General features: G+C 43.7%; 2 protein-coding genes across 5 annotated transcripts in view; one reads left to right on the plus strand and one right to left on the minus strand.

The window, feature by feature from the left end:
• The window catches only part of MTRR (5-methyltetrahydrofolate-homocysteine methyltransferase reductase), a 72658-nt gene extending 67203 nt beyond the window's left edge, over positions 1-5455 (minus strand). The window contains 2 exon segments of the mRNA XM_056520716.1: positions 1865-2023; positions 5315-5455. Of these exon segments, the coding sequence (XP_056376691.1) occupies positions 1865-2008 (144 nt within the window). The 5' untranslated portion in view covers positions 2009-2023; positions 5315-5455.
• FASTKD3 (FAST kinase domains 3) overlaps positions 5230-21909 on the plus strand; it is a 77051-nt gene continuing 60371 nt past the window's right edge. The window contains exon 1 of one of the 4 annotated variants that reach the window (XM_056520721.1): positions 5230-5271. The gene's annotated coding sequence lies outside the window, so the exon portion shown is untranslated. Of the gene's footprint in view, positions 5272-5386; positions 5525-5576; positions 5715-21909 lie in introns of those variants that run through there. The other 3 variants (XM_056520720.1, XM_056520718.1, XM_056520719.1) reach the window with 3 other exon arrangements.

The following is a 21909-nucleotide window of genomic DNA, read 5'->3' on the forward strand; positions in this document are numbered from 1 at the left end:
CAATCCAACGCGTTTCGGAGACTTTACACCGGTCTCCTTCCCCGACGAAGGAGACCGGTGTTAAGTCTCCAAAACGCGTTGGCTTACTCTATAGCCGGAGATCTTACGGTAGAGATGCCACCGGCCGGGGGCGTACTCCCGTGAATCTCCGCAACTACCGCTAACATTAAGGACTTATTCTGACCACAGCAAATATCCAGCTAAGAGACGCTGCATCGAATACAAAAGTACCATATACAAAAATATTTATTTAACCACATTGACACCACTTGTAACAGTTTCGATACATATTTGTATAGCCCGCTCCTCAGTTCGAAATTTTCACAGGTGCAAACAGCCTACACTATCCCGGACTGTATATCACTATCCTTGGATAAAAACCTCACTGTTTTCTCCCCTCGCAGCATCCCTCTACCTGAATGCTGGTGACATCCATTACATCTGGAAGTATATTTTATCATCATAATAGATAGGCAAGTGCACAATATCACATATTTATATTATTTTAACCACCAATCTATTGCTTAACCAGTTCACTGCTTTTCCTTTTTAACTAGATCCTCCTCCCCGTTACCGTACATATCCCTATATGCACTTTACTGCTGTCCTGCACTTATGTACGCACCTTAAACAACAGATAGGCGCTTGTTTTTAATCCATACAGTTTTATTCATATTTATATTACATTGTCCACTTTTTGTTACTATATCATTTTAGCATCTGATATATTTTCTCATCATATCCTGCATTCTACATATCTTCGCCTGATTGACTAACCATCTTAGGTAAATATCAAAAATCTTATTTCAAAGTCCCATATTGCGCTTATTGTTTTTTTATACATATGTTATACCCTCATTTGTATGAGATATAGGGACTCATACGTACAAATATAGCAGCATTTGGGCACAACATTTCTCAGTGCTTGCGCTAGTGTTATTACACGTATTTTTTTTCTTTTTAATTTTTTTTTTATAAGGCTCCCTGTCTGCTACATTGCGGATGATTGAACAAGGAAAAAAGAAAAAAAACGGTGCTGGTAGCGCAAACCACTGCAGGAGCTGTTTCAGGTAGGTATACTTCTTTATTAAGCCGTGCAACAACGCGTTTCGAGGCCACAATGCCTCTTCAGGAAAAATGGCTTACCATTAGGTAAGCAGAAGGAGAGCAGCACATCCCCAATGTAAAGTGCACAGGCGCCGTCAGCATAGAGCCCAGGTTCAGGGGTCCATAAAATAGTAGCAAATAGGCAGCAGCAACTCCATAAGGTGCAAAAAGTGGATTTTATTCACACAACGTGAGGCGACGTTTCGGTTTGCTCACTTGAAAATGATTTGGTGAGCAAACCGAAACGTCGCCTCACGTTGTGTGAATAAAATCCACTTTTTGCACCTTATGGAGTTGCTGCTGCCTATTTGTTACCATTAGGTAAGCCATTTTTCCTGATGAAGAGACAGCTATCACGTCCCCTCCCGTAGGCTTGCATTGAGGGGCGGAGTGTGACGTCACACGGGGGCACAGGCGTGACGTCACACGCCGCCCGCCCTGTGATCGCCCGTAATCAGACCCGCAGCGAACTTGCTCCGGGGACTGATTACAAATGGGGTGCCGCGAGCAAGATAACGGGGGTCCCCAGCGGCGGGACTCTCGCGGTCAGGCATCTGATCCCCTATCCTTCGGATAAGGGATAAGATGTCTAAGCACCGGAGTACCCCTTTAAGCATGTCCATTATTGTCTGGCAGGTAAGTACTAAAATCACCCTATGGTGGATAACCCATTAACTACAGAGAACAAGAGACTAACAACAAAATAAATTTAAAAAAATGTTTATTCATAGCATTTACTGCACAATAAGTATCTCACCTTGTCGATATCTTTAAGAGAGAACATTTCAGGAACAAAACCGTACTGCTCTGCCTGTTGACATATTTCCTCAGCAATAGCTTCAGATTGTCCTTTCTGGGTCCCATAAAGTAGCAAGAATCTTCTCTTCAGCGCACCACACATTGTATACCTCGATATCTGTAAATGTGGATACAAAACCATAATATTTCCCTTGTGTTCTCATTGTAAAGCCTGCACTAGGCTGCAGTCTTTTACTATATACTGGGATTTAACTGTTCCAAACCATACATCTTGGGGGGAATTGATAATTCTCTGTACAGTGTTTCCCAATCAAGGTGCCTCCAGCTGTTGCAAAGCTACAAATCCCAGCATGCTTGGAGTTCTAGTTTTGAAACAGGAAAAGGCACTCTGGTCCGCAAACACTGGTCAGTGTAAATAAAGTTCTTTTTCAGTTTATTTCTTAGCCTTAGAGATAGGCAAATGTTACTGGCTGGTGTGAGAGTGAGCAAAAATGTCACTGTTTTTTCTGCAAAAGTCTTTCAAAAATGTTAAAAAGTTGCAGTTAATCACAGACCACTGCAGAAAACTAACCATGCCACATTGTATGCCACGTTGTTTTCTTGAATGAGTCTCAGTCATTTCGGCAAAAATGTTAAAAATTTTCACCCATTGTGTCAAATTTTGCAACCTTTTTACCTCCAAGAATGAAAAATTCCCGCTGATGTGCCATTAAACAGCAGCTCCACTCATTGGGGTGCACAACAAGTCCAGTTCTGTTATAAGAGGGGGAGGGTAGTGCAGTGTGCCTGACCCTGTATGATTACAGACCAGAAATCGCTCAAATTGAATTTGTAATCATTTGATCACAGATTTGCTCTGCACTGGGAGACAAATCCTGCTCTGCCTCCAAAACTACTACCGTACTACAGAATAAAAGCTAGCTCTACAGGATGTAATGTGACACCTGCCAGCTTTCCAAAATGATTGACGTATATAGAAATAGAACCTACCAACTGCTGCAAGGTGAGGAAGAAATCACCTTCCCCCTAAGAGGCGCACTATAATGTAGCTGTGCAATATATTGGGATGGTACCAGAACAGGAAATAAACTGGTGGCACAGAGTATGTCCCACAGACTATTATTGCAGGATCCCCACATAAAGCCTCCCAGCTGAAGTTGCGCTACCATAGAAGTTGGTGCAATCTAAAAGGAGTAAGGTAAGGCAGAAATGATGTCTCTCCTCCGCTGTGTGCTCACACCTGCGCCCGGATCAGCCGGCAGTGTTCCCGGTCCAAATGGTTAAAGAAGAACGATTTCTAGCGCAGGATACAATGCAACAGGTACTTTATTTAGGATCACATGGAATGCACAGAAAACACCAACGCGTTTCAGGTCAAGCTGGACCCTTAGTCATGGCAAGACTAAGGATCCAGCTTGACCCGAAACGCGTTGGAGTTTTCTGTGCATTCCATGTGATCCTAAATAAAAGTACCTGTTGCATTGTATCCTGCGCTGGAAATCTTTCTTCTGAATCTAAAAGGAGTAGTCCAGTTATTGAAAAACTTATCCCCTATCCTATGGATAGGGGATAAGTTTCAGATCTTGGGGGTCCAACCACTGGGCCCCTCCGTGATCTCCTGTACGGGGCCCTTGCTCTCTGGCCAGATAGCATGTCGACCACCGCACGAAGGAGCGGCCAAGACACCCAGATTGCCAAAGGCAGCGCTCCGGCTCTCCCATAAAGTTGTATTGAGGGGGGAGTGTCAGCCGCTGCTTCGTGCGGTGGTCAACACGCCCCCTACCCGCAGACTGCCAGGGCCCTGCAATCTGAAACTCATCCCCTATCATTAGGGCCCAGGATAAGTTTTCAGTCCTGGAATACTCCTTAAAACAGAATTTAACTAAGGCTATGTTTACACTGTGTGACTATACAAGCATAATTCACTTTATACTTGCATTTTTATTTATTTATCTATCTTATGATTTTTGCTGAGAAACAAAAAATTATAAAAAAACATTATGACTGTAAGGCCGAGTTTCCACTTTTTTTTCTGGCAGTTTTTGGATATCTGCCACTGCAGTTTTTGAGCCAAAGTCAGAAGTGGATCCATAAGGGAGGAGAAGTGTAAGTCCTTCCTTTATATGTCCTATTCCTTTTGAATACATTTCTGGCTTTGGCCCCGTTCACACAGAGTAATTCAAGAGGAATTTACTCGAGTAATTCCTCTTGAATTCTCCGCTCCAAACTAATGCACATCTCCTCTGCCCAATGACTTTAATGTAATTTCTGCTGTCCTGTTCACACTGTGGAAATTCTGCTAGCGGAATTCCGACGCTGAATTCCATTCCGCTTGAAGAGAGAGCATGTTCATTCCTCATGCGGAATGCGCTAGCAGAAATCAATAGAAGTCAATGGTAAAAAAAATAAAAATTCCGCCCGAAATCATTTTCGTGTGGAATTGACTTCACTTCCTTCTCCCCCATTTTTCTGCGCAAATTGCACGTAAATTACTTGCAAAAAAAAAAAATTCTGGCCATAAATTTTTTGGCGAGAATTACTCTTGATTTACTCAGTGTGAACATACCTTTTGGCTCAAAAACTGCCAGAAAAAAAAAACAAGTGGAAATAGTCAATAAAAATCTGATTTTATTTATTTATTTATTTATTTTTTTTTTTTTTTAAATAAATGTGTCAAGTTAGCCTAAGGGCATGTTCAGACATCTTATAACCGTGTTGTTTTGGTGCGGATACAGTGCCGATATCCACAGTAACAAAAACCTGAAGCGTCACTTTTGAAAACCAAACAGGAAATGATACAGTAAAGTAGTGATTTGTCACTATTCTCATCTAAGCTATTAGGATCAAATGCACCATGGAAATCAATAGGAGCATTTGGGGCACGTTCACACAGGTAATAGAGGGGGGCGGGGGGTTAAAAATGTAGAATTTGCTGTGTAATTTGAGACAATTTCGCAGTTTAGGCTCCTACTGCTCTGAAAAGTGATGCCATTTTCTTTCAGTGTGATTTTTGGGAAAAAAATTAAATAATTTTGAACACTCTCTATTAAAGTTAATGAGATAAGAAAACTGCTCAATTATTGACACGTTTTGGCCTGTGTGAACAGCTGCATAGTAAACTGTTGCTGCAGAACTGCATGGCGATTAGTTTACAACTGAAGTAAATATTTAAAAAAATAAAAAGCATTATCCAGCCTGCTCATGTCTATGTGAAAACAGCATTCAGCACCTCACTGTCTAATAAAAAATACAAAGTAAATGTAATAAAATATGTCCCTAAAGTTCACTGCCTTCACTTCATCTACAGGCGAACCCTAAGCGTGGGCCGTAAAGCGAGAGGTGTCGCTGTATACAGACGCAGCTGATCAGGCAGGCAGTGACGTCATCAAAACCTTCATCCACATGGTTAGTACCCTCCATGTATGCAGGGTCTGCGCTCTAGCCTTACCTGGGACGCATCCAATCCTGGCAGATGAGCTGTGCGGAACTTTCCTAATAAACGCAGAGCTCTCAGCGCTGAGCAGCTTACACAAGCCAGTTATACAATCATGACCCCACAAGCAACCGGAGCACGCGTGCGCAGTCCATATCCTGGTGTCCGCTTGTGGGCAGAAGATTGAAACACCGGGGAACATACCACAATATCGCACATGGGGGAGTATGTGTACCTTTTACTTCAGCACTTTCTTTAGGTTCTCTTAAAAAACTGTTGCTGTACAGTTTACGGGCGTGTAAGGAACTTTATAAAAGAAACGACCAAAAACTGTGTAAAGACTGAGCCTAGTCCCCCTAGTCAGTTGGTATACGCTACTGTGGGCGGTCGCTATGCGCTATGGCTAGGAATGAAGGTGAGTGTTTTTAGTCGCTGCGCCGCTTTGTGTTTTCTGGGTCGCGGTGTCTCATGGCATGCTGGGAGTAGTAGTGAGTGTCAGTTTATATCTGAGGATGATTCCGAACTACCGAACTGCGCGCACTGACCGGTGTAATAAAGAAAACTACAAATCTGAAGTAGAGTTCCTCCCAAATTAGAGTTACTATACACGTTGGTACACCCCTATCCCATCTGTTCTCAAAAATGACAGCACTGTCAGGCAGAAGCAATCGATAGGGGGAGCCCTCCTGCAAGTGAAGCATTTGCTGGTTGCACATCATTTGATACATTTTGTGCAGGTCACATTTTCTGAAATTTCTCTATTCACATACACTAAAAAGCTAAGCTAAGTCTGGGCTGGTGCAGTTTTAGAGACTTCAGTGGACTTGCGCCTTTTTTGCACCTTTTCACAAAAAGGCGCAGTTCATAAAACCCTTCAGTATCGTGTGTATTGCCAAAATCAGTGGAGGCGGAGCCATGATGTCAGGAGGGGGAGGAGACGCGACATCACGATGCTCCGGCCCCTGTATTGCCAATCATTACGCACAGAGCGAGTTTGCTCTGTGCAGTAATGACAGGGGTGCTGCAGCGGAGATCCTGGGGGTCCCCAGCGGCGGGACCCCCACGATCAGACATCTTATCCCCTATCCCTTGGATAGGGGATAAGATTTCTAGGGACCGAGTACCCCTTTAACCCCTTAAGGACCCTTGATGTACACGTACGTCATAACACCCTGGTACTTAAGGACACATGACGTACGCGTACGTCATGGACAATTCCGGTCGCCGCCGGGTGGGGATCGGGCCAGGATGCCTGCTAAAATCATTCAGCAGACATCCCGTGCAAACGCCCAGGGGGGTCATTACCCCCCCCCCCATGTCGGCGATCGCAAAAAAACGCAAGCGAATTCACACTTGTGAATCGCTGTGATTCCGGTGATGCGGGTCGCTGACTCGGAGATACAAGGTGATCGGGGGTGGATGCACCCCGATCACCTCCTGTATCTATGGGGAGGTGGCGATTTCGTCAAACCAGAGAGACCTCCCTCTAAATTTTCTGCAGACACCTATGCCTAAGGGTGAGTCCCGTGCCCTTGCCCATGAAAACCTGTTGCTGGTCAGGTATAAGGATAAGAGGGATGTCCTTATGCTGACCACTATTCATGGCAATGGCAGCTCACCTGTCCCTGTGCGAGGTACCACAACACCGGTCCTCAAGCCCGATTGTATTCTGGACTACAATCGGTATATGGGGGGAGTTGATCTTTCTGATCAAGTCCTCAAGCCATACATGGCCATGCGCAAAACACAGGTATGCAGGGATGTGGAATTTCTATCGCCCGACGCCCGGGACTAGCAGTTTTGGGCGCCGAGCAGGTGAATTTGTCCGGCTCTTAGCCCGGCTTCGGGCAAGCAGGGCCGGACCTGACAAGTGCAGTGGTTCTGCAGTCTGTATGGAGTGGGCTCCCGACTGCTGCCCGCTCCATACTCTGCAGCCTGTGTCCTCCGAAGCAGAGCAGGGGAGATGAGAAGCTGTGTATTTGTCTTCTCTCCCCTGCTCTGCAGACGTGCGGGGGGAGATGAGGGGCGTTTCTTCTTGCTCCCCGTGCAGACCTGCGTCCTCTGCCTTCACTCCCCCCAGCTGTAGCTTCGGAGAGCTGAGGGGAGGAGGCGCGTCTGCACGGGGAGAAGCTTGTGGCGCTCACAGGGGAGTATGGAGCGGGCTCGGGATTCCTGCCCGCTCCATACTCTGCAGCCCCCGGCTGTTCTCAGTAGCCGGGGGCCGCCGCTAATAGCCAGCATGCGGCGATCACCGCGGCTGGCTATTAACCCTTTAGATCGCCGCTCTCAAAGCTGACAGCGGCGTCTAAAGGGAGATGTGAATGCTCCCTGGTGGGCTAGTGGGGTGGATCGCCCCCCCGCAGCGCGATCGCAGGGGGGCGATCCACTATGGAGGTAGCTGGAGGGCTTACCTCTGCTTCCTCCTGTCCCGGCTCTGTCATTGATAGATCCTGGCTGGACCAGGCTCTATCAATGGATCACAAAGCTCACAGATTAATAGAGTTCAATAGAATCTATTCATCTGTCTGAGGAATCTAATGATTCCTCCTATAAGTCTAATAAAGTGTAAAAAAATAAATAAAATAAAATAAAAAAGTTTTAATAAAAGTTTGAAAGACACACATTAACCCAGTGGTCTTCAAACTGTGCCCCTCCAGATGTTACAAAACTACAATTCCCAGCATGCCAGGACAGCCGTTGGCTTGCTGGGAGTTGTAGTTTTGCAACATCTGGAGGGCCACAGTTTGAAGACCGCTGCATTAACCCCTTCCATGTTAAAAGTTCAAATCACCCCCTTTTCCTATATAAAAACATGCAAACATAATAAAAATAAACATATTTGGTATCGCTTCGTGCGTAATTGTACAGCCTATGAAAATATAACATTATGTATCCCGTACGGTAAATGTAAAAAAATACCAAACCACAGATTTGCAATTTTTATAATATCCCAGAAAAAAAAGTTAAAAAGCAATTAAAAAGTCAGATCAATACCAAGATGGTACCGATACAAAAAACAGATTATGGCGCAAAAAATGAGCCCTCATACATCCTGGTATGCAGAAAAAAATAAGGCTACAGGGGTTAAAAAATGGCAATTAAAAAAATGTGAAAAAGTCCAGAATTTGTAAAACATTATGTAAACGATACAAATCTGGTATTGCTGTAATCAGGCGGCCTAAAGTATAAAACTAACATGTTACCTCAACCACAAGGTAAATGGCGCAGAAAAGAATAACCACCAAATCTGCTAAATTATCTTTTACTATTTCAATTTCACTTCCCTTAATATATATATATATATATATATATATATATATATATATATATATATATATATTTTTTTTTTTTGTTTTTTTTTTGTTCGGAGAATATGTTATTGAAAAATTAAAAGTTATCATTATAGTAGGTAGTTATGGCTATTATAGGGCGAGGAGGAAAAAACGAGAGTGTAAAACGGAAAATTGGCCCGGACAAGTGGATCGTCATGAGGGACAAGTAGATTTTGCTCCATTTTAGTCCCATGGACAAGTAGTTTTTTATAAAATTTCCACACCCCTGGTATGGTACAAAAAAGTTGCAGTCTACTTGGTACAGGTTGCCATGAACAACGCTTTTGTACTGTCCCAGCACGCTGGCAACACAGGGACATTCCTCCAGTTCCAAGAAGAAGTCCTAAAGGTCCTGATCTTTGGCGACCGGGAAAGAGCAGGCCGGACTTCCCAAGGAACTGGAGTAATAGGTGCCAGGATCGTCCCAGGCCAACACTTTCCAGGTGAAGTCCCCCACACTGGAAAGAAGGGACGAACCCAGAGAAGTTGCAGAGTGTGTTACAAGAGGGGGATACGGAAGGACACCACCACTCAATGTGACATTTGCCCCGATCATCCGGGCCTCTGCATTAAGGATTGCTTCAGGGAGTATCACACTTCCATGGAGTACTAAATTTTCCTCATTTACATTTTCCATAATTTGACCCCAATATACCAAGTCCAGAGTACATTCCAAGTTTTAACCCCATAAACCACTAAATTGCCCAAAATAATGTTTCATCTGAAAAAACAAAAACAAACTGATAAGACCTCTGGCGGTATTTTTTACCAAAAATGGGTCATGGGTCACTGAGTCACTATCATTGGGGACTTTTTATGTTGCCTCAAATGCGCAGCGCTCTCTCTCCACCTGAGCGGGGTGTGCATTTGAGGCAACAGGTTAGGGACGGACACACACATTACATTCCCAGAATGATGATTCAGAGCACAGGGTTTGGGGTGGGCATATTTTTTAGTTTTGGCTATGCCCTGGGTCATCATTCTGGGAACATAATTTATAATTTTAGGTCCCACTGTACCCCATTTTAGTTATTTAGTGTACCCCAGTTATTTACCCCATGTAATGCCCCTTGAGGGGGGGGGGGGGGTGGTCCCACTGTTCTAGCTCCATAGGAGAAAGCCAAAGCTCAAGGACCCTGACTGATCTCTGGCACCTCTGAGACCGGTGTGCATGCTGTTTACGCCCAGACTTGAGGTATGTCCTTACTCCTAAGAAATGTATTTACACATTTACAATAAAATGTTCTCCTTTTACCACTTGTGAAAATGAAAAATTTGGGGTAACCCCAGTATTTTAGTGTAAAAAAATCTAATTTTTCATTTTCACATCCCACTTCATGAATATTTATCAAACACCTGTGGGGTGTTAACGCTCACTGTACCCCTTGTTACGTTCCTTGAGGGGTGTAGTGTCTAAAATAGTATGCCATGTGTTTTTTTTTTATTTTGCTGTCCTGGCACCAGAGGGGCTTCCGAAATGCGATATGCCCCCCCCATTTCAGCAAAATTTGCAAATATGACTCCATCTCTTCTGAGCATTGTAGTCCGCCCGCAGTGCACTTGACGTCCACACATGGGGTATTTCCATACTCAGAAAAGATGGGGTTACACATTTGGGGGGGCATTTCTCTTATTACCCCTTGTAAAAATTTAAAATTATGGGAAAAAACTGCATTTTAGTGGAAAATAAGAATAAAAAAACATTTACACATCCAAAGTCGTCAAACACCTGTGGGGTGTAAAGGCTCACTGTACCCCTTGTTATGTTCTTTGAGGGATGTAGTTTCCAAAATAGTATGCCATGTGTTTTTTTTTTTTTGCTGTCCTGGCACCATAGGGGCTTCCTAAATGGGACCTCCCCCCAAAAAAACATTTCAGCAAAGTTTACTTTGCAAAAGCCAAATGTGACTCCTTCTCTTCTGAGCATTTTAGTACGCCAACAGAGCACTAGACTTGCACATATGAGGTATTTCCATACTCAGAAGAGATGGGGTTACAAATTTTGGGGGTCATTTTCTCCTATTACCCCTTGTAAAATTTGGGGGAAAACCAGCATTTTAGTGAAAAAAATAATAATAATTTACACGTCCAAATTTAACGAAAAGTCGTCAAACACCTGTGGGGTGTTAAGACTCACTGTACCCCTTGTTACGTTCCTTCAGGGGTGTAGTTTCCAAAATAGTATGCCATATGTTTTTTTTTTTTTTGCTGTCCTGGCACCATAGGGGCTTCCTAAATGGGACCTCCCCCCCAAAAAACATTTCAGCAAAGTTTTCTTTGCAAAAGCCAAATGTGACTCCTTCTCTTCTGAGCATTGTAGTACGCCAACAGAGCACTTGACTTGCACATATGAGGTATTTCCATACTCAGAAAAAATGGGGTTACAAATTTTGGGGGTCATTGTCTCCTATTACCCCTTGTAAAAATGTAAAATTTGGAGGAAAACCAGCATTTTAGTGAAAAAAATTAAATAAAATGTACACGTCCAACTTTAACGAAAAGTCGTCAAACACCTGTGGGGTGTTAAGGCTCACTGTACCCCTTGTTATGTTCTTTGAGGGATGTAGTTTCCAAAATAGTATGCCATGTGTTTTTTTTTTTTTGCTGTCCTGGCACCATAGGGGCTTCCTAAATGGGACCTCCCCCCAAAAAAACATTTCAGCAAAGTTTACTTTGCAAAAGCCAAATGTGACTCCTTCTCTTCTGAGCATTTTAGTACGCCAACAGAGCACTAGACTTGCACATATGAGGTATTTCCATACTCAGAAGAGATGGGGTTACAAATTTTGGGGGTCATTTTCTCCTATTACCCCTTGTAAAATTTGGGGGAAAACCAGCATTTTAGTGAAAAAAATAATAATAATTTACACGTCCAAATTTAACGAAAAGTCGTCAAACACCTGTGGGGTGTTAAGACTCACTGTACCCCTTGTTACGTTCCTTCAGGGGTGTAGTTTCCAAAATAGTATGCCATATGTTTTTTTTTTTTTTGCTGTCCTGGCACCATAGGGGCTTCCTAAATGGGACCTCCCCCCCAAAAAACATTTCAGCAAAGTTTTCTTTGCAAAAGCCAAATGTGACTCCTTCTCTTCTGAGCATTGTAGTACGCCAACAGAGCACTTGACTTGCACATATGAGGTATTTCCATACTCAGAAAAAATGGGGTTACAAATTTTGGGGGTCATTGTCTCCTATTACCCCTTGTAAAAATGTAAAATTTGGAGGAAAACCAGCATTTTAGTGAAAAAAATTAAATAAAATGTACACGTCCAACTTTAACGAAAAGTCGTCAAACACCTGTGGGGTGTTAAGGCTCACTGTACCCCTTGTTACGTTCCTTGAGGGGTGTAGTTTCCAAAATAGTATGCCATGTGTTTTTTTTTTTTTGCTGTCCTGGCACCATAGGGGCTTCCTAAATGGGACCTCCCCCCAAAAAAACATTTCAGCAAAATTTACTTTGCAAAAGCCAAATGTAACTCCTTCTCTTCTGAGCATTGTAGTGCGCCAACAGAGCACTTCACGTGCACATATGAGGTATTTCCATACTCAGAAGAGATGAGGTAACAAATTTTGGGGGGAATTCTTTCCTATTAACCCTTGTAAAAAAAAAATTGGGGGGAAAACTAGCATTTTAGTGAAAAAAATAATAATTTACACATCCAACTTTAACAAAAAGTTGTGAAACACCTGTGGGGTGTTAGGAATCACTGGACCCCTTGTTACATGCCTTGAGGGGTCTAGTTTCCAAAATGGTATGCCATGTGTTTTTTTTTTTCTGGCACCATAGGGGCTTCCTAATTGTGACATGCCCCCCAAAAACAATTTCAGAAAAACTCACTCTCCAAAATCCCACTGTTGCTCATTCCCTTCTGAGCCCTCTACTGTGCCCGCCGAACACATATGAGGTATTTCCTTACTCGAGAGAAATTGGGGTACACATTTTAGGAAGATTTCTCTCCTTTTACCCCTTGTAAAAAATTCAAAAACTGGGTCTACAAGAACATGCGAGTGTAAAAAAAGAAGATTTTGAATTTTCTCCTTCACTTTGCTGCTATTCCTGTGAAACACCTAAAGGGTTAACAAACCTTTTGAATATCATTTTGAATACTTTGAGGGTGTAGTTTTTATAATGGGGTCATTTGTGGGGTATTTCTAATATGAAGACCCTTCAAATCCACTTCAAAACAGAACTGGTTCCTTAAAAATTTAGATTTTGAAAATTTTGTGAAAAATTGGAAAATTGCTGCTATACTTTGAAGCCCTCTGATGTCTTCCAAAAGTAAAAACATGTCAACTTTATGATGCATTCATAAAGTAGACATGTTGTATATGTGAATCAATATATAATTTATTTGGAATATTCATTTTCCTTATAAGCAGAGAGCTTCAAAGTAAAAAAAAAAAAAAGCCAAATTTTAAATTTTTTCATCAAATTTTGGAATTTTTCACCAAGAACTGATGCAAGTATCGACAAAATTTTACCACTAACATAAAGGAGAATAATCACGAAAAAACAATCTCGGAATCAGAATGAAAGGTAAAAGCATCCCAGAGTTATTAATGCTTAAAGTGACAGTGGTCAGATGTGCAAAAAATGTCCGTGTCCTACAGGGAAAATTGGCTGGGTCCTTAATCCCTTAAGGACCACAGGTTTTTCAGTTTTTGCACTTTCATTTTTTCCTCCTCACCTTTTAAAAATCATAACCCTTTCAATTTTGCACCTAAAAATCCATATGGGGGCTTATTTTTTGCGCCACCAATTCTACTTTGCAGTGAGATCAGTCATTTTACCCAAAAATCTACGGCAAAACGGAAAAAAAAAATCATTGTGCGACAAAATTTAAGAAAAAATTTCATTTTGTAACTTTTGGGGGCTTCCGTTTCTACGCAGTACATTTTTCGGTAAAATTGACACCTCTTTATTCTGTAGGTCCATACGGTTAAAATGATACCCTACTTATATAGGTTTGATTTTGTCATACTTCTGGAAAAAATCATAACTACATGCAGGAAAATGTATACGTTTAAAATTGTCATTTTCTGACCCCTATAACTTTTTTATTTTTCCACGTATGGGGCGGTATGAGGGCTCATTTTTTGCGACATGATCTGAAGTTTTTATCGGTTTTGTATTGATCAGACTTTTTGATCGCTTTTTATTCACTTTTTCATGATATAAAAAGTGACCAAAAAGACCCTATTTTGGACTTTGGAATTTTTTTGCGCGTACGCCATTGACCGTGCGGTTTAACTAATGATATATTCGGACATTTACTCACGCGGCGATACCACATATGTTTATTTTTATTATGTTTATATATTTTTTATATGGAATTTGGGAAAAGGGGGGTGATTTAAATTTTTAATAAGGAAGGGGTTAATGTGTGTGTGTGTTTAAACTTTTTTTAACCTTTTTTTCTTTTACACTTTTAGTCCCCTTAGGGGACTTTTAGGAGGAATCATTTGATTCCTCATACAGATGAATGGGATTACATACAATCCCATTCATCTGTGTGCTCTGCGCTCGATTGATAAAGCCTGGTCCTGCCAGGCTGTATCATTCAGAGAGCCAGAGCCGACACAGGAGGAGAGGTAAGCCCTCAGGCTACCTCAGTAGTGGATCGCTCCCCCACGATCGCGCTGCGGGGGAGCGATCCACCCCACTGGACCACCAGGGACTGGATACAGGCACATTTAGATGCCGCTGTCAGCTTTGACAGCGGCGATCTAAAGGGTTAATAGCCGGCCGCGGCGATCGCCGCATGTCAGCTATTAACGCCGGCCCCCAGCTGCAAGAATCAGCTGGGGGCCGGCCGGTATGACGCGGGCTCCCGACTCGAGCCCGCGTCATACCGGCCGGCCCCCAGCTGATTCTATACACGTCCATGGTCGTTAAGGGGTTAAAGTGTATCTGTCGTTGACAAAAACGTTTTAGAAAATGTAGATAATACCATTATATGTATATTTGTAATATACATTGATTAAAAAATGTGTACATATTTGTCCCTGCAGCTATTGTCTGCCTGTCTCTGTAAGAAGTCAAAATATAGGAAGTGTGGGTGGACAAGCAGGGCTCTGTGCACTTAGGACAAGCAGGGCTCTGTGCACTGAGGACAAGCAGGGCTCTACACTGAGGACAAGCAGGGCTCTGTACACTGAGGACAAGCAGGGCTCTGTACACTGAGGACAAGCAGGGCTCTGTACACTGAGGACAAGCAGGGCTCTGTACGCTGAGGACAAGCAGGGCTCTGTACGCTGAGGACAAGCAGGGCTCTGTACGCTGAGGACAAGCAGGGCTCTGTACACTGAGGACAAGCAGGGCTCTGTACACTGAGGACAAGCAGGGCTCTGTACGCTGAGGACAAGCAGGGCTCTGTACGCTGAGGACAAGCAGGGCTCTGTACACTGAGGACAAGCAGGGCTCTGTACGCTGAGGACGAGCAGGGATCTGTGCACTGTAGACTGAGGACGAGCAGGGCTCTGTAGACTGAGGACGAGCAGGGCTCTGTAGACTGAGGACGAGCAGGGCTCTGTAGACTGAGGACGAGCAGGGCTCTGTGCACTGAGGCTCTGTGACATGCCCCCGGCTCACACTGCAGACTTATTGTCAAGCCAGGAGCCTGCACAGAGCCCTGCTTGTCCTTCCCTCACTTCCGGTATTTGGTCTCCGCACAGAGACACATACGCAATAGCTGCAGGGACAGCATTTTTTCACCCAAAAATATACACATTGTTTGATCGATGTATATTACAAATATACATATGTCTCTGTAAGAAGTCAAAATATAGGAAGTGTGGGTGGACAAACAGGGCTCTGTGCACTGAGAACAAGCAGTGCTCTGTACACTGAGGACAAGCAGGGCTCTGTACACTGAGGACAAGCAGGGCTCTGTAGACTGAGGAGGAGCAGGGATCTGTGCACTGAGGACAAGCAGGGCTCTGTAGACTGTGGACGAGCAGGGCTCTGTGCACTGAGGCTCTGTGACATGCCCCTGGCTCACACTGCAGACTTATTGACAAGCCAGGAGCCTGCACAGAGCCCTGCTTGTCCTTCCCTCACTTCCTGTGTTTGGTCTCCGCACAGACACATACGCAATAGCTGCAGGGACAGCATTTTTTCACCCAAAAATATACACATTGTTTAATCGATGTATATTACAAATATACATATAATAGTATTATCTACATTATACCAACATTTTTTGTTAACAGGTACACTTTAGCCTGTTAACCCTTTCCCTCTATGGTAGTTTTTTTTATTTTTACACTTTTGTTTTTTTCCTCCTCACCTAATGTTATGTGTTCACACACAGCTATTGGATTGCTTGTGTGTGAACAGTTTTATGTTTCCTGGCCAGGGAATAGTTAATGTCTCTGGCTTGCTATCCAATTGCTCCTAGGGTGTGTCTAGATGAGGGTCAGCTCAGCCTAGCCTCAGGGCTGGAGATACTTCATTATATCCTGACTTGCTAAGATTCTGGACATGCTGCATGGAGCTCTTGGTGATACACTCTTTGTTTGAGCTTTTAATCTACTATCCCTGTTTAAGCATGCACTTTGTATTTTCTGGTTTTAACCAATGTTTTGTGGCATGCTCTTAGTATATTTTAAGCTGTGTTTGTTTAGTCGGTTTTAGGATTTGTATGTTCTTTTCTCTGTGTCTGTTCACACTATGTTTTCTCTTGTATCCGTTTATATGAAGTTCTGTGTTTTATATTTCTGTTTTCCTACTGGGTCAGCTTCTAACCATACTGTGGAGTGTGTTGCTGGCCAGTAGTCTATTTGGATTTATTTTTAATGGCTTCTTCATTAGTGGAGTGTCCAGTTTGTGTGTCCAGTGTGAACAGTGTCCTATGTTGCATCCCTGTTACTGTTCCATGGGGACTCCTTGTCTACTGGAGGTGTTTTGTGGCATTGCAATTTATCCTTTCTTGTGTTCAGTGTGAACAATGTTATATATCCTGTGTATTTAGGCATCCCTGTTACCTGTCCATGGGGACTCAGAGGGTATTGTAAGTCCTGCGTCTACTGGAGGTGTTCTGAAGGGATTGGGATTATTCCTGTCTTGTGTTCAGTGTGAACGGTGTTCTATAATTATATCCTGTTGTATCTGTTTTCTGAGTTGTAACTAGGCATCCTTGTTACCTGTCCATCGGGATTCCGTGTCTGCTGGAGGTTTTATATGGGATTGCGAATATTCCTGTTTAGCTATAGATGCCTGTTACCGGTCCATGGGAACTTTGTGTCTACTGGAGATTCTGGGGGATTATGCTATATTCCTGTTTGTTCCTAAAGTCTTTTCAGACTTATTTGTTTTGCTGTCTGCTGTTTTGAACTCTATGTTTATTAGTTCTTTATTCAGATCTTTGGAGTTCTGTTCATGACTGCTTATCTATGGTGTCCTCTGTTCACAACCACTGAGTCCTCTGTTCATGTCCGCTGTTAATATCCTATGTACTACTCTCTGATCTGTGTCCTCTGAACGTTATACTATAGAGTTCTATGTTCCTGTTATGTTTCTGGTTTGTTTATTAGTATGTGTTTTTATTAGGCCCCTGCACTTTAGTTCAGGGAGGGATCGGCGCCCACTTATCGATCCACCGTTTAGGGTGGAGGGGCAAGTAGGCAGGGAGAGTGGTTTTAGGGTCAGTTTAGGGCTCACTCTCCTGCCCCCAGGTCAGTCCCTGACATCTAAAAATCATAACACTTTCAGTTTTCCACCTAAAATCTATATGAGGGCTTGTAATACTATTAATAATTTCACTACAAAATCTACGGCAAAACCAGAAAAAAAGGATTTTTGGATTAAAATTGAAAAAAAAAGCCATTTTGTAATTTTTAGCAGCTTCCCTTTCTACGCAGTGCAGTATTCAGTAAAAATTGCACCTTATATTTATTCTGTAGGTCCATACGGTCGCAAGGATACCCAATTTATACAGGTTTGATTTTATTTAACTACAAAAAAAAAATATTATAACTACGGTACATGCACCAAAATTAATACTTTGAAAAATGTCCTCTTCTGACCCCTATAACTTTTTTTATTTTTCCGTATAAAGTTTTCATCGGTACCATTTTTGTTTTGATATGACTCTTTGATCACTTTTTATTCATTTATTTATGGTATAAAAAGTGACCAAAAATACGCTATTTTGGACTTTGGAATTTTTTTTACGTGTACGCCATTGACCGGGTGGTTTAATTAACGATATATTTTTATAGATTGGACATTTATGCCCATGGCAATACCACATATGTTTATTTTTAATTACACAGTGTTTTGTTTTTTTTATGGGAAAAGGGGGGTAATTCAAACTTTTGTTAGGGAAGGGGTTAAATCACATTTATCGCCGCTCAACTGCTTCTGCCTGGATCTGAGGCACCGAGCAGTCATTCGGCGATCGAACAGTGAGGAGGCAGGTAGGGATCCTCCTCGTGTCCTGCAAGCTGTTCGGGACGCTGCGATTTCACTGCGGTGGTCCCGAACAGCACCACTGAGCTAACCGGCAATGTTTACTTTCGATTTAGACGCGACGATGAAGTTTGATCACCGCATCTATAGGGTTAATGCCGGACATCAGCTCAATTGGCGATGTCCGGCATTAGCCGTGGGTCCTGGTTGCCCACCGGGTATGATGCACGCTCAACTGCTAAGCGCACGTCATACCTCGGGAGCTGCAGATGGACATTAATGAACATCCATTTTCGGCAAGGGGCTAAGAACCAAGGGCGTAAAGGTACGCCCCTGTGTCCTGGTACTTAACACCTTAAAGGGGTATTCCAGGCCAAAACTTTTTTTATATATCAACTGGCTCTGGGAAGTTAAAAATATTTGTAAATTACTTTGATTAAAAAATCTTAATCCTTCCAATAGTTATTAGCTTCTGAAGTTGAGTTGTTGTTTTCTGTCTAACTGCTCTCTGAGGACTCACGTCCCGGGAGCTGTGCAGTTCCTATGGGGATATTCTCCCATCATGCACAGCTCCCAGGACGTGACATCATCATTGAGCAGTTAGACAGAAAACTTCAGAAGCTAATAACTATTCAAAGGATTAAGATTTTTTAATTGAAGTAATTTACAAATCTGTTTGACTTTCCGGAGCCAGTTGATATATAAAAAAAAGTTTTTGCCTGGAATAACCCTTTAAGGACAAGGGGCGTACTTGATGGCGTACCTGTATGCTCTGGCCCCATTACTGGTGTTTGAAGCGTGCTCTCAAGCTGAGCACTTTTCATACCAGGTGGGTCCCGGTTGCAGCCGGGACCCACAGTTAATACTGGGCATCGCCAATTGGGCCAATGCCCGGCATTAACCGTTTAGACGCCACAATCAAAGTGGATCCTGGCATGTTAACGATTCTGGCAGCTCAGCGGAGCTGATCGGGACCATCGCTGTGAAATTGCGATATCCCGATCAACTGAGTGGACAACGGGAGGGCCCTTACCTGCCACCTTGCCGTCCAATTGGTCCTCGGCTTCTCCAGGAAGCTTCAGCAGGCTGGAGCAGCAGAGCACCGATAACACTGATCAATGCTGGGCCAACGCTCTGCATTAAACAGTGTATACAATCGAAAGGTTTGCATAGTATGTAGTCCCTATGGGGACTAATAAAAAATTAAGTGTTAAAAAAAAAAGTTTTTTAAAAGTTAGAAAATTAAATAATGTAATAAAAAATATTCATATGTGGTACTGCCATGTATCAAAATATAAGGTTAGTTAAACCACACGGTCGATGGCGTACACGTAAAAAAAATAAAATGCCAAACTCCAATATGGGATTTTTTGGTCACTTCATATACGATAAAAAAAAAATTATAAAAAGAGGTCAAAAAGTTCCATCAAAATAATAATGGTATTGATAAAAGCTACAGATCACGGCGCAAAAAATGAGCCATCATATAGCCCTGTATGCGGAAAAGTAAAAAAGTTATGGTGGTCAGAAGAAGACAATTTTGAACATACTGATTTTGGTGCTTGTAGTTATAATTTTTTTTAACTAGTAAAATAAAATTTGCATAAATCGGGTATCCTTGTAAGGCCCTGTTCACATTGCCATCGGACTCCGCTATTCGGAGTTCCATCGACAATCTTGCCAGAAGGACGGTAGTTTACCGGAGAAAAAAAATTGTGCAAGCTCTTTTAATTACCTATATTATAAAACTTACTCCTCTATTCTCCTTCCTAAGCTGGTTCCTCTTTTTAATTCTTTTTGGGGGGGGGGGGCGCCCTAAGCGCTAAGGCGCGTAGCATAGACCTAGAGGTCGACGGTGACGCCCCGTCTCCTCCCCGTCCCCATACAGTTCTATGGGGAGCCATGAATGCTGCCTCCCCCATAGAGATGTATGGAGGAGGCGTGCCGACGTCATGCTGTGGCTGGCACGCCCCCTGCATGGGAGAGCCGCGGCCCCATACAGGAGATCGCCGGGGGCCCCAGCGTTCGGACCCCCCGCGATCAAACACTTATCCCCTATCTTGAGGATAGGGGATAAGTGTTTGTAACGCTGCAGATGTCCTCTAAAGGAGATATCCAGTGCGGAAAAACGTATCCCCTATCCTAAGGATAGGGGATAAGTTATCCTAGGGGATAAGTATGTCCTGTATGGGGCCCCGGCAGCCTATGGGAAGGCAGCATGTTGACCACTGCACGAAGCGGCGGCTGACACGCCCCCTCAATACAACTCTATGGCAGAGCCGGAGCGCTGCCTTCAGCAATCTCCGGCTCTGCCATAGCAATGTGATATTTCTGGCAAGTTCCTCACTGCACTGCGGGGTCTCTATTCTTGTCCTACTGCTTCTATTAAATTGCCTCACACTTCCTCTCCGACCTTTCCCTTGTTCAATGGCACTTGGCAGGGATGTCCGCTCTCCCCCCTGATTTTTGCTTTGTGCATAGAACCTCTAGCTGCTATGATCCGGGGGGACTCTGACATTTCTGGCATTGCCCTTCACGATAGGGAATTTAAGATTTGCCTATTTGTTGATGATGTATTGCTAACTCTTACTAATCCTTTGCTGTCTTTACCTGCTTTATATTAACTTCTCCACTCCTATGGTCGTGTTTCGGGCAACCTCTCCAAATCTGAAGCCTTGCCTCTAAATCTCCCTTCTTCCTCGATTTCTCTATTGTGGGCTGTCTAGGTGTGTCACTTTCTCCTAGCTACTTCTCTTTGTACTCTGCTAACTTTCCTGCTCTTGTTTGTGAGCTGCGGGCTCTAATGGAAAAATGGCGGTCCCAATATATCTCTTTTTTTTTGGACGCATTGAGGTGGTGAAGATGACCATTCTTCCCAAATTGCTATACTTTTTTGAGACGTTACCGGTCCGGGTACCTCTCACCGCGTTGCGCTCTTTGCAATTGGCTATTTTCCGGTTTATTTGGGATGCCAAGCGCCACCATCTCCCTATGTCTGTTATGTTGGCCAGTAAATTAATGGGGGGGGTCCCTGATACTAGGGATCGACCGATTATCGGTATGGCCGATATTATCGGCCGATAATCACGATTTTGGGCATTATCGGTATCGGCAATTATGTTGCCGATAAGCCGATAATGCCCCGCCCCCCGCACCGCCCGCACCGCGACCGCCACCCCCTCGACCCGCCGCACCGCACCTCCGACCCACCGCACTGCGTCGCACCCCCCACCGTGATGCTAGGCGGTATACCGGTATGGATTTTTTCCCATACCGCTATACCGGTCGGGCCCCTCCCCCACCCTCCGAGTGAATAAAAAATTAAACTTACCCGTAATGGGGATGGTCCAGGCCATCCTTCCTTCATGTAGTGTCCGGGGGCGGAGGGTGGTCCGGTCCGGGCTGTCCTTCTTCTCCGGCGGGCCTCTTCTCCACTCCGGGCAGGCTCCGGCCTAGTATGCTGCATAGACGCCGCTACGCCGTGACGTCAGGTGCGTCGAGTGGGAACGCCCCCGGACACTACAGGAACGATGGATGGATGGCCCTGAGCACCCGAAGCGGGTGGTGGCAGCGGCGGCCTATGACCCCGCAAAAGCCACTGCAGATCATTGGTTTAAAGCGCCCGCTTTAAATCAATGATCTGCAGCGGTGTCGCAGGGGGTTAAATAGCCGATAACTTATACCGAAATATCGGTATAAGTTACCGGCTATCGGCCCTAACCTGCACCGATTATCGGTATCGGCCCTAAAAAACCGATATCGGTCGATCCCTACCTGATGCTAAATATTATTGGGCTGCCCATATGCGTCACCTAGCTGTGTGGTCTTCCTACCATGCCTACAGTAAATGGATGGAGGTGGAGAAG

This window comes from Hyla sarda, chromosome 5, assembly GCF_029499605.1.
Source record: "Hyla sarda isolate aHylSar1 chromosome 5, aHylSar1.hap1, whole genome shotgun sequence".
In the NCBI taxonomy this organism is placed as follows: domain Eukaryota; kingdom Metazoa; phylum Chordata; class Amphibia; order Anura; family Hylidae; genus Hyla; species Hyla sarda.